Raw genomic sequence first — 17,152 nt, 5'->3', positions numbered from 1 at the left:
AGCCCTTTTTGTAAACGTCTTAATTGCCAAAAGGACATCAATCATTCTTCAACATTCTCCCCCCTCTGTGATGGCCCACCTTTTCAAAGATTTGTTTTCATGTGGAGTGTGAGAGTGGAACTTGAGTCTTGCCTCCCACTAAGAGCTGGGCAACTTCTTTATAGTCCAATAACATTGTGCCCTGCAGGGGAACAGAAACCAGGGGGAAGTGAAGTGGAGTGGAAGTCTGCTAAGGGAATCCTCTTTTTTTTTTTCTCCCAGGAATGTCAAGCTGCTCTGAAGTTGCTGCTAAAAGTCAATTTTGACAACTGATAGAGGGCTATGTCTTGGCTAAGTAAGGGGTTTGTGCTGAAACGTTGGAGCTTCGAATCGTGTTTTGGCTGCCGGCCAATTGTTTCAGATCACATACTGTATTATCCTCTGATCCAGTTGTTTAATCCCCCAGACACAAACTTCACACGCCACATCTGTGGCTGCATTATCAGATATCGTGAGTTGTCTGTGATGTAAATATATGCGGAACGTTTTATTTTCCCCTGCAGAGTGTCGTGTTTGGAGGTTTCTATAAGTTCCATTCGCATCACTGCTTTATTTACTTTAAAGCATATCTTAAACATCATATTGCCTTTGAGACGTGTAGATTTGCCTTTATTATATTCTGTAGCAGTCAGTGTCTGTTTCTAGGTTTGCAAATAAAAGGAATGGCTGCTTGGAGAGCAGTGAACAATAGATGGCCTCATCTATTAGCCTGTTGTGGCGACAGCAGACATTGGGGTTTTCAGCGTGGCAAAGCCCTGTATTAAGGCCCTGAATGTATCCTAGGCCCCTCTTTTATCTCCTGCCCTATACCGTTGGGATTACTGTCCCAAAGGGAGATGGGAGGCAACGCTGGAATGAAAACTGCCATCCCCAGCAGTGTCTTTGTCACGGCGACCCCAGCCCAGATCCAGCAATATTACATTTTAGGGGTTGCAGAAAAGCAATAAAGGGATCTACTTGTTTTGGGGGTCTATTTCTTTGAGTTTTTAAGAAATCCCAAAAACAGGAGCAGATTCCAGCGGAGCAGACACCATGGGGTCAAGAGCAAAGTTCTTTAGTTATGTAATAACTTATGGGACGTTCTCACATGCCACAGGGCTGAATAGCCAATCAAAAGGCCCCGATTCCTCCGCTGGAGTCAAACCACTGCTGAACAACATGTCCCCCCCGGAGTTTATTTGCATTGGCTAAGTTTAGGACTGTTTATTTTGTGATCAGAGAATGCCTCCTAAGAGATCTTGCCAGAGAACTCAGAAATAATGTACAACAAACGTAAAGTAATGGCCCAATGGGTAAAGAGGTGATGCGTGTCTTGAACCAGTGTTTTAGTACCAAAACATATACTCAAGTGTGGGTTTTTGGGGTCTGAATTATATGCGATTATTCTTTAAGCTGATTTTAAAATGATATTTGATAATTGTTACAACCATGTTTGTTTGTTGGCGGTTTTCTTCTGCACTTGCTTCTCTGGTCCATTCATGCGTTTTTTAGCATGATGGTACAAAATCTTGCCACAGAAGTGCTTGTGATGGTGCATTTGATTTATTTGTCTGTGCCATGCAAACAAATCTGGGGCCCACTCATACCCAAGTTGCCCTGATGCACTAGGGGTGGTAAAAAAAAACTAAAAATCTAAAAGTTTAATGTATCTCTTTCTTTCTTTGTGTTTCTGTGCAGGGGGCCACACCTACAGCCAAAATGGAGGTGAAGACGTCACTTCTAGACAACATGATTGGGGTTGGAGACATGGTCCTCCTAGAACCCCTGTCTGAAGACTCGTTCATCGCGAACCTGAGGAACCGCTTTGACCACAATGAGATCTACGTAAGTCTACCATCGATTTGATCCAATTTGCCTGAACTCAGTGTAACAATCTTGTGTTGTGTTAGACTCTTCTGCACTTCTCGGCTGTCATTACAAATGGCTTCCCTAAGGACTCGCACGGATACTTTTCATAACTCTATTGTGATCCATCCCCCCACTAATTGAAGTATTGGCTACAGACGTGTTACAGATACAGAGACCGCAGTAACCAGCCAATCAATAAATTACACCACAGAGGAATGTAGATGATTCCCTTTTTTTTTTTTTTTTAATGAGGCATGTAATGCAGAGGTCATGGAAAAGAATGGACTGGCAGGCTATAGCTGGCTATCTCTAGAAGAATAAACGGGGTTGGTGAACCATCCTCCCTGCATCAGTTCTGGGCTTTGTTCTGTGGATTCTTCTTCTCCGCAGGTTGGCTGAGCTCGACGTCAGCCAACATGATTATAGCTCTGCTCTGGTTGCTGTTGGCTCACATGGCTCAGGGCTAAAGGGATGATGTCACCTCATATAGCGATGATTTCCTTAGCGGCGCGCTGGGTATTTTGCCGAGATGGAGCCCACATCCTGCTGAGGAAAGGGAATAATGTTTTCACATTTCAGATGCCCTTTATTTCCTGTATGGTGCTGACTTTAACGTTGTGGAACTAGATAAATAATCAATTTCTTTTATTATTTAGGTAATAAAAGCTCCTCCAAGAGGTGCAAAACCTTACTTCTGATTGCACCTTTTTTAGTTTAGTACTGTCTATGAAGTAAAAGTAGATATGGCATCTTAATGGAAAGGTAAATCAAATGGTTAAAGTCTATAATGGAAGCTTTTTGGTGGCGTAAGCCGCACCTCGAAAGCGATGACCAGGAGAAGCACTCAAGCCTATACTTATCCAATAAATCTGTGGTGTACAGCCCTCGCATGTGAATGTATTTTTCCCTCATGTGGCATCATTCCTTACGGCCCTCAACCCCCACCCCCAAAACTATCATATGACAGCTCGCAGCAGAAGAAGCATGGCTTTGTTTTCCAGCGGGACAGCACGTCATGTATCCAATAACGCTGTGGAATATCAAAGGGAATGAAACTCGCTCTGTTAACCGATGCCCCACTTCTTATGTCTGACTCTTCATCTTCTGTGAGCAAGAGGAATCAATCAGTGTTTCTTGCATGTTTTATTAAATTCCCAAAGCCCTCTATTTAATTATCTGCATTGTTGGTCGCATTGCACTAATGCCATTCCTCATTCACACCAGATATGTAGCTGATCAGACCCAATCTTTATCCGACTAATGTTTCACATCAGAACCTGCTATTTGTAAAGTAACAGAAGCCATTTATATGCTGCCTTGTGCACTGTTTCCTCCACTGTCATGCTTTAGTGATGGATTTGAAATGTTGCGATAAAAAAAAAAAACTGAGTGATAAAGAAATACAAATATGTATTTATCAAGCTGTTTGGCAAGTAATATATCATCCAAGCAGCTTTAATGTTAGTGTCTGGAAAGATGGCAAGCAGAACAGCAGGTGTAGAAATGCAAAATAAAGAAAAGACTGCAGAACATTTTTCAACTACCATGGTTAATGCGGAAAGTACCTGCATATATTAACAATCTCTGCTGATAGACACAGTACCGTTTATTAAAAATCCTGTCAGAAGTTTGACGAAACACCTTTTCTTTTTTGTTTTCTTTTTAATAAACCCTCTTTCTATAGTGATTTCCTGATTTCAATAATGACTTCTGATAAAAATGTTCCCTAGTCCCTAAGTCCCTAATGATCTGCAGAACTAAAAAATATATTCTTTGTGGTTTTGGTCAAGAGACCACACATTAATACATGATACTTTGTTTACACTGCACATTCTTCCCCTTTACACCCATCCCTTGCCCTTGAAAAGGCCTCATTTTGCCTCTGGTGGGCTATTGAACGAGAGGCTGTGGGAGGTTGCGTGGTTGCCACGGGGAAGGCCATGCTCCACTCTTGTCAGAGTGGGTTATGCAACAGCCATTACCATGGAAAGCACAGAAAATGTTTCAGGTTGATGTTTTGAAAGTGCTCTCTGGGCTTTGTTTTGAGCGTAGGAGGACAATGAAGAATAATGGCTGGTTACCTTTGCTTGACAAGTGTTATGTGTCGAAAAGGACCTGTGCGAATGTTACATAAAGGATTTTATTTGTGAAACAGAGAAACGAAACTAGAAAAACAAGCACTTTTTATGTTTGCCAATGTTTGATTAAAAACCCACTGCTGACATGTTAGGTATCTTGCATTTCACTGAATATTTACCAAGTTATAAGTGAGTTGTATATATTTCCTTGATATGTTTTATGTAGTTGGCAATTTTTTCTAGGCATGTCAGGCATTAGTTTTGTACCATTAATACCTGCACACATACACTCACTAAACCCCCCCACAGCACCTTGACCTCTTTGCAGTCCGTGTTTACTGCCCAGCCCACAGATTCCATAAACTTGTCCATGTTTTTATGTATGTCTTTGGTTTCACTTCAGGCATTGCATGCCTCGACACTGCATTTATAATACCCAGCTGTGAAAAGCTGAAAGAGGCAGAATTCCTCCGACCTCAACTTAAGAATTAACAACCCAAATGGACGTAGGGGAGGACAGGTGGTTAGGACAAGTCTGTAAAACACAGAAAATGTGGATTAACACTGACTGCTTCATTTTTTTCCTCTTTCTCCAGACCTACATTGGCAGTGTGGTGATCTCCATGAACCCCTACAGGTCCCTGCCCATCTTCACACCAGAAAAAGTGGAGGAGTATCGCAACAGGAACTTCTACGAACTCAGTCCACACATGTGAGTCATCCAACCCCTATTATCTATGCACATTGTAATTAAAACTGCTTAAGGCTCAAGCACTTAGTTTGACAGCAAGGTTTTCAATTAAGTTTCCTTCATGGGACATTTATTTTGTGTGTGCAACAAAGAACTGGTGAGGATGGCACTTCACAAGAGCTTTTTCAAGGCTTTGTTAGTGTGAAGTTTTTTTTTAGGAACTGGCATCTGGCTGTTTAAAGGTCACCAAAATCCACTTTGTCATGTCTTTTATACATCAACATGTGTCCCCTCTGTGTTAAGAGATTCTGAAAGTTTCAGGAAAAAAAGTTCGCTCTCTTTTTGTCCTGATCCATTTATATAAAACCTGTCTGAAAATGAGCTGATCAGATTTTGTCCACTTTATGATGTCATAACGATTGTTTGGCTTGTGTAACTATTAGCCAATAACCATTATTATGGTTATCAATGTTGGATCCAGAGGGGCATGGAGGGGGTGTTGAGATCAGAAGGGGACTCTAGCTCTTGCATGGAGAATCAGGGTGTTTCTCAATCGCGAGTACGCTTGCTTGGTAGCACATGTCTGCCGAGCATCTTGCTTCAGAAGCGAGTCAAGAATACTTCCTGACATTTGGAAAACAAAGAGTGGAACACGCTAGCAAGTGTGCAGGTGTGCGTCATATGAGAGGCCCCGCCTTACATCTTCCGCCACAGATTTGGGGAAATTGGTCCGTGCGCAAAGCATTGTGGGGATTTTAAGACCGCGGAGTCTACTCATGTGCAGCCTCGAAATTTCTCCAAACGGAGTACGCCGGGCTCGGTAGATTTCCAAGTATGTTGGAGATTGGAACAGTACTTCGGGGGCACTCGATGACGTAGTATGCTTGAAATAGTGGCTCTGCAGCAGCTTCACTCGCGATTGAGAAACGGCCTCAGTCTGAAACTCTTGCCGGCCATTCAGCACCATGGCATGCCATCTGTCCATTGGCAACATTAAATCGGCATTGCTGCAAGGCTGCCAAGATAAAACAAAGCCCGACACTCGTCAATTAGCCTGCTGTGTCTCTAGGCTGCAGCAAAACCCCTCAGAGACAAAGACTGAAACGGTGAGAGTGCCCTTGTCCCTGAACAGGCATACTCCCTGCAGACAAAAGCAAGATCCTTGGCTTAACTTTGCAGCCAGCTATACACAACTGACACGACACAGTTTCAGGCTGTTTTATCCCCCTTTTCTACCCTGCTTTAGGGTTACAGTGCCTGGCTTTCCCCCATTTCCTTTGTGTTATGGTAGCAATTGCTGTTGTGTTCAAGATTTGCTTATAGTCAGCTACTTGGTGCAGGGTTTTAAAGAAACGCATCAGGTTTTTTCGAGGATGGCCTGATTTACTTTACGAGAAATTCAAATGAAGAACAGTTTGCTTTGTGCTTTTGTTGGCTAAATCTAAGATGTGCTAGCTTTGATCTGGTGGAGACAGCTCATCGGACTGACCAGCTTGCTGATAAATACCTTAAACAGTCATTTTGCTGTAAATGCCATAATCGCTCATATATTCCCAACCGAATACTCACATCAGTGAACTTTGACTATAGCCAAACATGTACGTTGCTAGAAGGATAAGCCACGGAATGTTAATGTCGAGCATTAAAACAACTTTGCAGCAAGCATTCTCAAAAAAAAAATCATCTCTTCCCATAACTGCAATACCACAAGATAATTAGTTACAGAAGGCTAAATGGCCAACAATTTGTCAAAGTATTTGCAAGATCATTTTCATAACATACTGAACTGAAAGCAGTGGCTGGCTTAGAAAGGCTGTGATGAAGGATTTGTTAGAGTTTAACATGCAAAAACACTAGTATGATCGTTAAAGCTGCTAATTTAAAGCTCTTGGCTAAGAAATGGCAGATGTTATGCTTGTTGTCCGTTTCATGAGATGTTTTTTTTGTTAGATGCGTGAGACTCAATCCCTTCTCTGGTGTCTGTCTGAGATGTTTCAACTAATCTGGCTCAAACTTGAACAACCACGACTACTTTTTAGCCATCTTATCCACAGAACCAGTTTGATGAAGTCATGCTAGCCCAGAGTGGCTAAGATTGAATGAACTGTGTCCCCATCCATCGCAGCTAAAAAAAGCCCAAACTAGAAGCGTTCTCAAAAAGAAAGAAGCCTGCAATGTGCCCCTTCTGTTCTTAAGCTCTGTATCTCTAGTTGTGGATGAGTTAGTTATATTTGCTCCAAGAAATTATTTCCATTGACTGAAATGGACATCCTCTGAACATGCTGAAAAGCATCTTACCATTAGTCTGCAAGTAAAGAAGATTAGGCCCCGTTTAATAGGACAGGCTCTTGTCAAAGGCAGACTGTTTCAACATCCTTCATAAATTGATCTTAATCCTCAGGACAGGCCATCTGGACCAAGCTTTGTGGCTTTGCATTGAGCGTCCTCAAGTAATGTTAAACCCCTCATTCCTGTCAAAATATATAAGCACAGTTTTCCCTAACTCCATGTCATTTTTAGCATAGAAAATGGATCCACTGTTACATGCAACCTCTCCTGTGTCACTAAGGCGTAGCCAATGTTGAATAATTCCACCTCTCATTTACTTAATAACAAAAACATAAATTCCTAATTCCTGGAGATTTAAGCTGTCTAATTAAATTGTGAAAATGGCATTTGAATGTCTGCTTTTGAAAGCAGCCCTGTGACATGTTTACTGTTAATAAATATAGGTTATTCTCTGTTGCTGTCGGTTGATTTTGGTGCTAACGGCTAGTATGCACAAAATCAGTTTTGTTTACGTCTCGTTTGCTAGCAAATTAGTAACAAAAACATCAAACTTAGATTTTTCTAGCAACATTGCTAACAACATTATGCTAGCAACTTAACTATGGGGACATGAGACCCATGATGGACTACTGTCTGTGTAAGCTAACTGCTCATTTTTTAAACTACAATACATATTTAATTGTACTTACTATTTTACTTTACTTAAAGGTCAGATGTATACAAATATATAAAAAACATGTCTATGAAGTGTTTTGCTCAAAATACCAAACAGATCACCCATTCTAGCCATGCCTCATATCCATCCATTTCACTTCCTGTTTCAAAAGGGCTGATTTTGGGTATAAAGCTTAAAAAAAAAAAAAAAAAAAATTGATAAAAAAAGAGGGGCGGAGCTTATGCCTGCTAATGCGGGAGATTCTACCGGCAGATACTGCCGGGATGAAACGACATATCATGGATTATCATGGATTATCAAGGATTATTTCTGAAACAGTATGGAGCTCAAAGGCTTTCTCTCTTGCCGGTTATACCACAAGTGAGTTCCTTTTTTTATTTCCTGCTTCTTCACACGCATGCGCTCTCCAGTACAGGTTAGCTCTGAGTGTTAGCGATGCTAATGTGAACACTGACCATATTACGTCCAAAACAGTCGGGCATTGTTTCTGATAGCTACGTTTCTGATAGTGCTGTGGGTCTGCATTGTCGATATGACGTCATATCGGAGGCAAATCTGGATCAGCTCCGTTGTACCCCCATTTTTTGAGATTTGGGTACGGAGGAAAAGAGAAAGGGTTTTATTTTCTGACGCTGCATGAGTTCCCTGACACACAGGGGACACATAATTATGTATAAAAGACATCAAAAAGTGCATTTTGCACGATAGGTCCCCTTTAAATTGACACATAGCAAAAATAATTTGTCAAAAACACCAAACAAAGCTAGGCTACTGGTTTACACTTGCTTTTACAGGTTGTGACAAGCTAACATTGAGCTAATCTAGCTCTGATTACACCTTGAGGAAATTGAGCAGCCCTTGAACAATATATTTTTCACCCTTTTATGCCATTTAGCAATGTGTCACCGATTGATAACATGTTTGAAATATGCCTTTTATATTTTCTTTAATACATTCATATATCAAATCCTGGAGTCAGCTGGGTAGTTGTGGTTTTGAAACACATTTGGGTGTTGTACTTTGAATACATTTGACTTGACTGGTATTCAAAGCAGAGCAGCAAGTAAGCATCACTACTGGTGATTTAAATGCATTCTTTGACAACTTCAACACTAGGCAAATCTATTCTTATTTTATTTTTTGCCTATCAGAGTATGCACTTGACTTCACATCAATTGTGTTAAGTTATTCACGGCTGGAGAAAATGCCAAGGTAGAACAATAAGTATACTTTGACACGATAAATTAAATCAGATCTAAAAAAATAGCTAAACAAAAAAAATAAACCTTGTCTACAGTGCCTGTTTCAAATGTATTATTTGTAACCTGATTTCATTTGAGCTAAATATTTAGTTTGAGAAGAAGAGCATCATTTATGCTTGAAAACGCGGAGAGATCTACTGTCCATTCATTATTTTGATTTATAAAAAATGACTTCCAATATCTGGTGAAAACTGAAAAAGTTTTTTCATGACCCTGTTGTTTTTCATGGCCTTGTTCAACTGGCTGAAGGGCATTATATCTGCAGTGACTTAAGGGGATCAGTGTTGAGCTTTAATTAAGGTAACAAAGGGAGGTCCTGGGAATCTTCCTCTTCCTGTCTTTGATCCTCATCAGACACTTGAACTCAGAACAGGTTGCATCAGTCAAAACCAAAGTAGTTCACTGGGGTGTCTGGATTTGCTAAAGCCCCCAATGATGTTAGGCTACAAAAAAAGATGCCGCATTGACTCTATAGAGTGGTGGGAAAGTCAAGCTCACACTATTTGAGTGAAGGTTTCCCCCAGAAGTTCTCTCTGCTGTATGGCTAAGCAATAGGTCTAAAAATCAACATCATGATAACTTCATATTTTTTACAAATGAATACATGATAAAAATGACCATATTCTAACTTAACATGCCTTATTGGACTGTATACTATTATCAGTCAACCTTTATGACTAACATAATCAGTGTTTTATTACAACAAAAAGTGATTTGTAGAGAGGAAAATCTCCTATGCTTATAAAAACGTTGGGCCATTATATTACTTGGCATATTTACGAGGAAAAAAGTTACTATAATTACTTATGTCAGTTTTGGTACATTTTTGCCCTTTTTATAGCATGGAACTACCGGCTTCATTCATTTTCTCACCTTATTGTCATTGCAGATATTTTACAGAATAACAAAAAACTGCTAACTGCTGAAGCATTAACACCTTCCCCAGAACCAACACACATACATACAATGTAAATAACACCCAAAGTCTAAGGTTTAAGGGTTTTTATAAATGCATGTCAGAATAATATTTTCTTTGACTTGAACAAAGTGCAGTCAGCTGATATGTCAAACACTTACTGTCCCTCAAACAATCACTGGTCCTTTCTGTCCTCACTACACATGGCACACTATGTTTCAAGGTTTAGTCATTGTCCAAATTGTTGTTGTGGGAATCGTTACTTAACATTATTGATTTAAAGCCAGGAGAAGGATTAGTGTTGTCAAACGTGTTGCTCTTAATTAATGCTGTTGCGTCGTCATTGGCTCATCCTGTGTATATGCATCTCCAAGGATGTGCGAAATACCTTGTGTGAGTTGGATTGTTTTTGTGGCTTGCAAGGAATGGTGAGTGTGTGCAGGTGCTTTTTTCTGTTTCACACCTGCTCGCTTAATCCCCAGACAAATAGAGGTATGTCTTTGTGTGTGCTCATCAGCTGGAAGGAGAACTGCAGCTGGTGCTCCATCTCTAAAGTTGTTAGTAGACTAATTGCCTGTTAAGTTCCAGCTTAATTAGAGTTTGTGCAGATAAACATTTGCTCTTGTCAAGGCCAGAGACCAGTACACTACATATTGATAAATTAAGAAAGACAAAGATGTTGAAACGCAGGTGTCTAACGAAGTTTAAAAGACTGTCACAATATGCAGATTGTGATTTAGGTACATTTTATTCTGAATTGAAGCAAATGACTTGTCTTAAAAGGGGGGGAAACAACAAAGACTCTCATCAATGAGAATGCAAATACAATCTACGAAAAGTCTGTTATAAATGTAGGCATAATGTTATTTTGGAAACCTGACAAATGTTCTTTTCACTCAAAATGTTTACAGAATCCATACATGTATAGTCTCGGTCAGCTAGCTGTACCACTCAATCCAATATTTCTTTAATATTGAAAACGTATAAGAAATGTGAATGGTTTCCGTTTGAAATCTCAGAATCATCAAAACAAAGCCTAAAAGAAAGAAAAGAAAGGAAAGAAAAGAAAATCCATGTGGCTGCTCATGGATGTGTAAATGACCTCTCCAGCTGGCTTTATCGAGGACCACCATGTGTCCATCATTTCCTCCGCCGGCCAATTTAGCAAAAAAAGCCCTCTGCCCAGATGAGGCATCCCATAATTAACTGGCAGGTGTTTCATCCCCTCTACACAAAGTCGACGCATTAGCAATGAACTAATCAGTGGCCTTTCTCCATGCACAGCAGCATTACAGATGGCCTGGAGTCATCTTTTGTACGTCCCCTGCTGCCCAAGCCAGGCACAGATTCAGAGGCGTGTGTGTGTGGCCAGCCCCACGTCTCTAGGGTAGGATCGTATTTCCCCAATGCTTAATGAGCTATTGAGACCCCCGATGCTCTCTGCTCTCAATACCTAGTGCCACTAGAGCATTGGCTACAGGGGGCATCACTGCTAATGGAGCAAAGAGGCCCCGTGCAAGGCGAAAGTCAGGGTTTTCAGCTGTTATGCACATGCTGTAAAATGTGATTTGTGGTAGAGGTTTGACATTTAGGAATATTTTCTCCCGAAGAGTAATAAAGTAGAAATATTGTAACTGTTTGTGTCTATCCTTGCAATGCATCATTGCCTTTGGTCAAGTGGGATGGTAGCAGTAAGTCTTTTATGCAGTTTTATACTTTTTGCTATTGACCATCTACAATATTTCTACACAGTAAATAAGTCATATCAATATAAAGAGTCTGACTATAAAATCCTTGATTGTCTAAACAGTAATACAACCCAAAATGAAGAAACCGCAATGTACAAGCATCCATTGCTAAGAACACGAAGCACTGATTCAGTAAATACATGGTTGTTCACTGTAACTGCACTTTCCAGTGAAAGGCCTGTGTCCATGTCAAAAGTACTGAAGAACACGTAAGCTACTTGTACTTGAGTGCCTGCCTGACCAGAAAAAACACTAGACTACACTCCCTCCATGCAATCACCTCCTACGTAATGTGTATGTTCATAGCGACCGACGCGCTTCTTATCAGATTTTTCTCGACCCTTTGCATAGAACTTTGCACATGGCTTTTAAAGGAGTCCTGAATTGAACTACATTGGATCCATTATCAGTGTGAATCCCCTGGCATCAGTACAGGCTTCTTTCTATTGAACCACTGCCAATGTTGTAATATCAAACTGAAGCTGTTGTTTAAAACAAAACTACCAGCTACCCATTTGTTTGCTGCCAGGATTAGGGTTAGGGTTAGAAAAAACACCTGGCCAATTTGTATGAAACTTGGTACTGTAGAAAGGTGCAGCACAGGCCAATGAAGAACACATTATATTTTAGAGCAGTTCCAAATTACAGAGCCATGTATCACGCATTATTTTCAATCATTGAAACAGCCTTAGCGGAGGTCAGCGCTCTCCGAGTGCCCTTCATGTTTCGAATGTGATCAGTAGGCATACGACTGGGTATTATGATGAAGACCCATGGAAACTTCCATTCCATCTGTTGGTAGAATGGACTTTGGAGCCGTTTACTGCATCATGGCATCATACCTGTGTTTACCTTTCCAATGTTGCCAGTAATCAAAAGGCAATAAGTGAGCGTTGAAAATGTCCAATATAATACACAACATGTTTGCTTTTAGCTAACCTAATAACTTTTTATCTTACATTGTGTTAATATTACCTCCATAATTCTTCATTAAAATTCAGTTAATACACTACTACAATTGATTTTGATGAATACGTTTCCTAAGTTGAAAGATGATAGGAAAATGGACTGCAAAGGAACTGTGGAAGTTCTCATTTATGGCAAATATTACATGTAATTTTGTTGTTTGCTTTCTTCCTGTTATTATATTCATTATAGCTGCAGTTATTCGGTAACACACTCATGCCATGTGTTCACGGTTTTGGTATTATATAAGAGAAACTGTTGTTCAAGGAGCCCCTGAATAATTTGCAGCCCAGAACCTGTACGTAGGTAGATTTATGTGGGCACTCGTTGAAGTAGCATTTTGACTCATGTGGGCAGAGTAAGTCCTCTCCAGGATGTGTGTTGGCGTGACGGTGAGCTCGGTGAACACAGAGACACATGACTGGGATAATGTGTGCGTGTTCATTTTTCCACCCACTTCTTCAAGCCTAGAACAAAATGCAAATGCATTAATTTGTATAATGCCACCATTTATAATCAATTTATACATTTGTGCGTTCAAGAAGCAGGTCTGTTGGGTACATACAACACTTGTATACACTTAGAGTCCTGTTGTTCAGAAGGTGTAGGGTGTTCACTCAGAATATGTTCTTTATATTGACATTTAAGTCATTGCCCTACCCAATTATGTTTTTTTTTGTGTATTGGTAAAAGCGTTTCCTTGACATTTAGGTTAGCTATCTTTTGATAAGCCCAATGTTGCCTCTCACAACACTTTATGAAGGCAAAATGCCAGAGAAATGCATAAATTCTAATCCTGCATACACTTTTAATACAGCTTGTAGTTGCCATTGGCCCCGATGCTAGTTAAAAGGTTGTATTTAATAACCATTTTTCTTTATGGTCATTTTATTTCTATATTAGAGGATGTTCAATGCTGCACATTGAACTTTTCATAGTTTGTGAACCGGGTTCTGTTTCATAGCACATTATATCTGAGATAACTAAGCCTAGTGGCAATCATTAATAGCAAAAGGTTATGAATTCCTCTGTTTCCAAAGATAATGCACCTACCCACTGATAGGTTACACAATACTGAATAAACATTGCCTGCGCCGTCATTTATTGCTTCTGTGAAAACACGATTTTGTTTTATAGATTTTCTATTAATCTGTGACCGTTCAAAAACCATTGTAAACTCTCTATTCATCTATCCAGAACAATGGGAACTGGGCTTTTATCTGTGTACACAGCTTGCATAACAATATGTGAGAGGCATACTGAAGTGGAGGTAAATAGATACAACTCATCAGCTGTGTAGATTATTGGTCTTCTTGGAACCTTATGTCTTTGACAATAATTACAGGTATATTAGTGTTATCTTTTTTTAAAGGGAAATCCTACATATTTCCAATACTTTGTTGTAGGTGTTATGCAATTTTTTTCAGCACAGCACAGCAAAATGTTTTATCTTTATGTGAGGACACAGTTTTCAGGTCTGTATCCTTTTTAGGCTTTAATATCCTTTTATTTGACTACTGTACTGCATTCAATGTAGAAATGTATTTATGGAGTACTGTAGCTCCTGGTGTTGAAAGGCTGCTTTCACTGAGCAGATGATGCATGATGTGTCAGGATGGGCCAACATGTGATTGGTCACATTGGTTGGGGACATTTGGCCATGAATTCCCAAAGGGCCTAACTAAGGGTCAGACTGGCTTCACAGAGCAACTGTAAATGCTTATGGAAATGTAATCGCCAAAACATCATTACATAGTTAAGCTCGTGTCAGCTAATCCAGTCCCAAGATAGTATTTTGCATGGGATTTTGTGCTTTGACAGTTTATATTTATAAAAAGTAATCGGGGCACATAATCAATAATTATGAATGTGTCATTTTAAAATGAAATCAAGCTTATGTTCTCTATACTAAATGGAAAGTCATGTGATGCAGATATGATGGAGAAGAGCTGTTTGCGTCCAGTTGAAAGATATTTAGAGGGATTTATGTTCATTTTAATGCAAAGTCAACATAGCATCTGATGATCAGTCCACACTATATGTTACTAAAAGTTGTTGTTTCACAATGATGTGTTCATTTTTTGTTAGAAAAAGTATTAATTTCAGCCAAGGTAGACCGCTGATGCTATACAACGCTACAAGGATTCCTGTGATGCTTCGGTGGTTTGATTCCCTTTTGCTGTGATACAGAAACCTGTTACATAAAAGTTTAGAGACTCACTCAAGAGTTGCCGGAATTATTCAAGGTAACTGCATCAAGCAAGACGTATTTTTTATTCAACCAGCTTAGCATTAAATCAACCAATTCTGTTGAGAAGCAGGGCCTTTCCTGTTTTATCCTTCAACCCTAGTCATTGTTTAATTCACAACATTTATTTTGGCTTTGAAAAAATAAGCACCCGACAACTTAGATCCCTTACACGTCTGTGGCCTTCCTATTCCCTAGCGTGGAGAAGAAGTTGTCACCCACCACTGTGGTGCTGATGCAGGACCAACATCACACTGTTTGTCAGAGCCACAATGACTCTGCTGTTGTCTGGACTCTGTGGGTCACACGCTCACCCGGAGGCCTTCTGCTTTTTGAAGACTTGCAAAGTGATCTTGTACTAAATTAGGCATAACAGTTTATTTATATGCAGCCTTTGTGTGCGTGTAAGTGGGTGCAGAGGGTCTTGCGATGCCTGTAGGGCTTTACATTACACATTCTTATAATTTTGAACAACAAGTTAAGCATATATTAGGTCATAGGTCATCCATTTCCAGGGCCAAGATTTGTTTTGTATTTGTCACAAGGCCTCTGAGCGCCTGAAATGCTCAGACAATCGGCTACATTGGAGGCTAAGACATATTGTGTCTCAATTTGCATACTCTCGCTACTACCCTGCCATGTTATGCACTGAAAACTTGAAAAGTGTGTACATTTTGACTGTCGTCTCAAATTGGACACAGTTAATGTGCTCTCAATGGAAGTGATGTCTGCTAAATGCTAGCTAGTTAGCTAGCTAGCAGCATTATCGTTTGCGGTGGCAAATCATTACATAATGCTCTACATTAATCGAGTTTGGCTTCTTTTTACACAAATGGTTTATTTATATATTAAATATAGAAAAGCCACATGTTTAACTTTGGCTAAGATAACATGGTGGTGATCTTGGCGTGTTAAAGTGTCCAGTGTTCCCTACTCAACTTTTTGACTGTTATAAGTCAAGAAGTAAGGAAATTGAGACACAACATTGGAGAGCAGGATGAAGAGAGGAAGTCCCCTGAACTGACGCATCTTGCGTTTTCTGGGTTATATAAATACATCTTTCTTCTCCGTTTCCATCATCCTGCCTGTGACTGTGCGCATGTGGCTGTGTTTATTTTTTTATCAAGTGTGTTTCTCTATATCTTCTAGCCAGAGGCACAAGGCCTTTATTTATTATAGTATGAAACCTCATGACTTAGTAAAACTGGCTAACTCTTTTAGCCCTTTTAACACACATTAATTGGGAGTCATTTGAATATCTTTTTCTCTTTTTTATATGCTGCGTGCTGATTCCTATTTCCTCTGAAAGTGGCTCAGAAGCGTCTTTGTTTGAGTTTTTGTTTGAGGATGTTTTGCTAACTTACTCGGCGTGCTTATTTCCTGCGTTCTCCACAGTTCAGAAAACAACTTGAATGTGTGTTTTCCCCTGCTGTGGAACACTAAATTGATGTGCAGTAAAGTAAATTAAAGCCCTGGACCCCCCTCAAAGTTTGATGTAAGGGTGGGGGAGTATCAATGAGCAAATTAAGTTGAGGTCTCAGGCAACCCAGAGCAGGCGTTGTATAAATTAGAGATCTGTGGCAGCAGCACTTCACTCTGAGCTTTTAATTTGGACAGTTGGAGGTATTCGTTATTGCACCTTGTAAGTGGCACATAGAGTGCTCTTTTGACTGTGATCTTGTGTCATGTTTGCTAGTTTCTTGCCCCGCATTCTGATCTTTTTCCTTACCACACGTTTCTAAGTTGCACATGGTTGTAACCAGATGGGCCACATCTGTCCAAAACCAAGTTCTTCTGTCAGCATGTGTGTGTGTGTCCGCTCCCGGCGCACCCTCAGTAGCAGATTCTCCAACACATCTCTGAATACACGCCACTGTACTGAAACTCTTGCACCTGGTCGTGAAGCATCAGGAAAGCGTCGCTTCCTTGGCTGCTCCGTCAGCGCCAGGCGGATTTCCTGGGGCCTCTGGAGTAGCCTGATCACACTGAGATCACAGGCCCCCCCACCATGCACACAAACACATTAAAGAAACATTAGCTGGATTTAGCTTCAAAGTACCGAGCACAGCTTATCTTCTTAGGGTTGGAAAATGATCAAAGTTGTACTTTTTTTTTAACGTGAATTATGCCAACTCAGATCCCTGGGGGTGTACTTTTGTAAGATTTAAAAAGAGCTTTGTTTTGTCAATCCAATTTTTCTAACTGTGCCAGTCAATTTGATCCTTAAGATCAGTCCATGCACTCAAAATTACCCAATATGGCCTATGTTGATTACATAGATAGATATTATGTTACGTGGGTCAATTTTGTTATTGATTTTGAAGATCCTGACTCATAATTTGATTTGATTTTGTTCTTTGCTATTCATTTTACACTAAGCATATTACAAAA

General features: G+C 40.0%; 1 protein-coding gene across 3 annotated transcripts in view; it reads left to right on the top strand.

Moving 5' to 3' along the window:
• myo1b (myosin IB) overlaps positions 1–17,152 on the top strand; it is a 70,379-nt gene that overhangs the window by 9,445 nt on the left and 43,782 nt on the right. For all 3 annotated transcript variants that reach the window (XM_034134207.1, XM_034134209.1, XM_034134208.1), the window contains exons 2-3: positions 1,717–1,863; positions 4,562–4,677. In XM_034134207.1, coding sequence (XP_033990098.1) covers positions 1,738–1,863; positions 4,562–4,677 — 242 coding nt within the window. In that variant the 5' untranslated portion in view covers positions 1,717–1,737. The remainder of the gene's footprint in view (positions 1–1,716; positions 1,864–4,561; positions 4,678–17,152) is intronic.

Source organism: Trematomus bernacchii, unplaced genomic scaffold (genome assembly GCF_902827165.1).
Source record: "Trematomus bernacchii unplaced genomic scaffold, fTreBer1.1, whole genome shotgun sequence".
In the NCBI taxonomy this organism is placed as follows: Eukaryota; Metazoa; Chordata; class Actinopteri; order Perciformes; family Nototheniidae; genus Trematomus; species Trematomus bernacchii.
The sequence above is the reverse complement of the archived record's forward strand: the minus strand, read 5'-3'. Positions and strand labels throughout refer to the sequence as shown.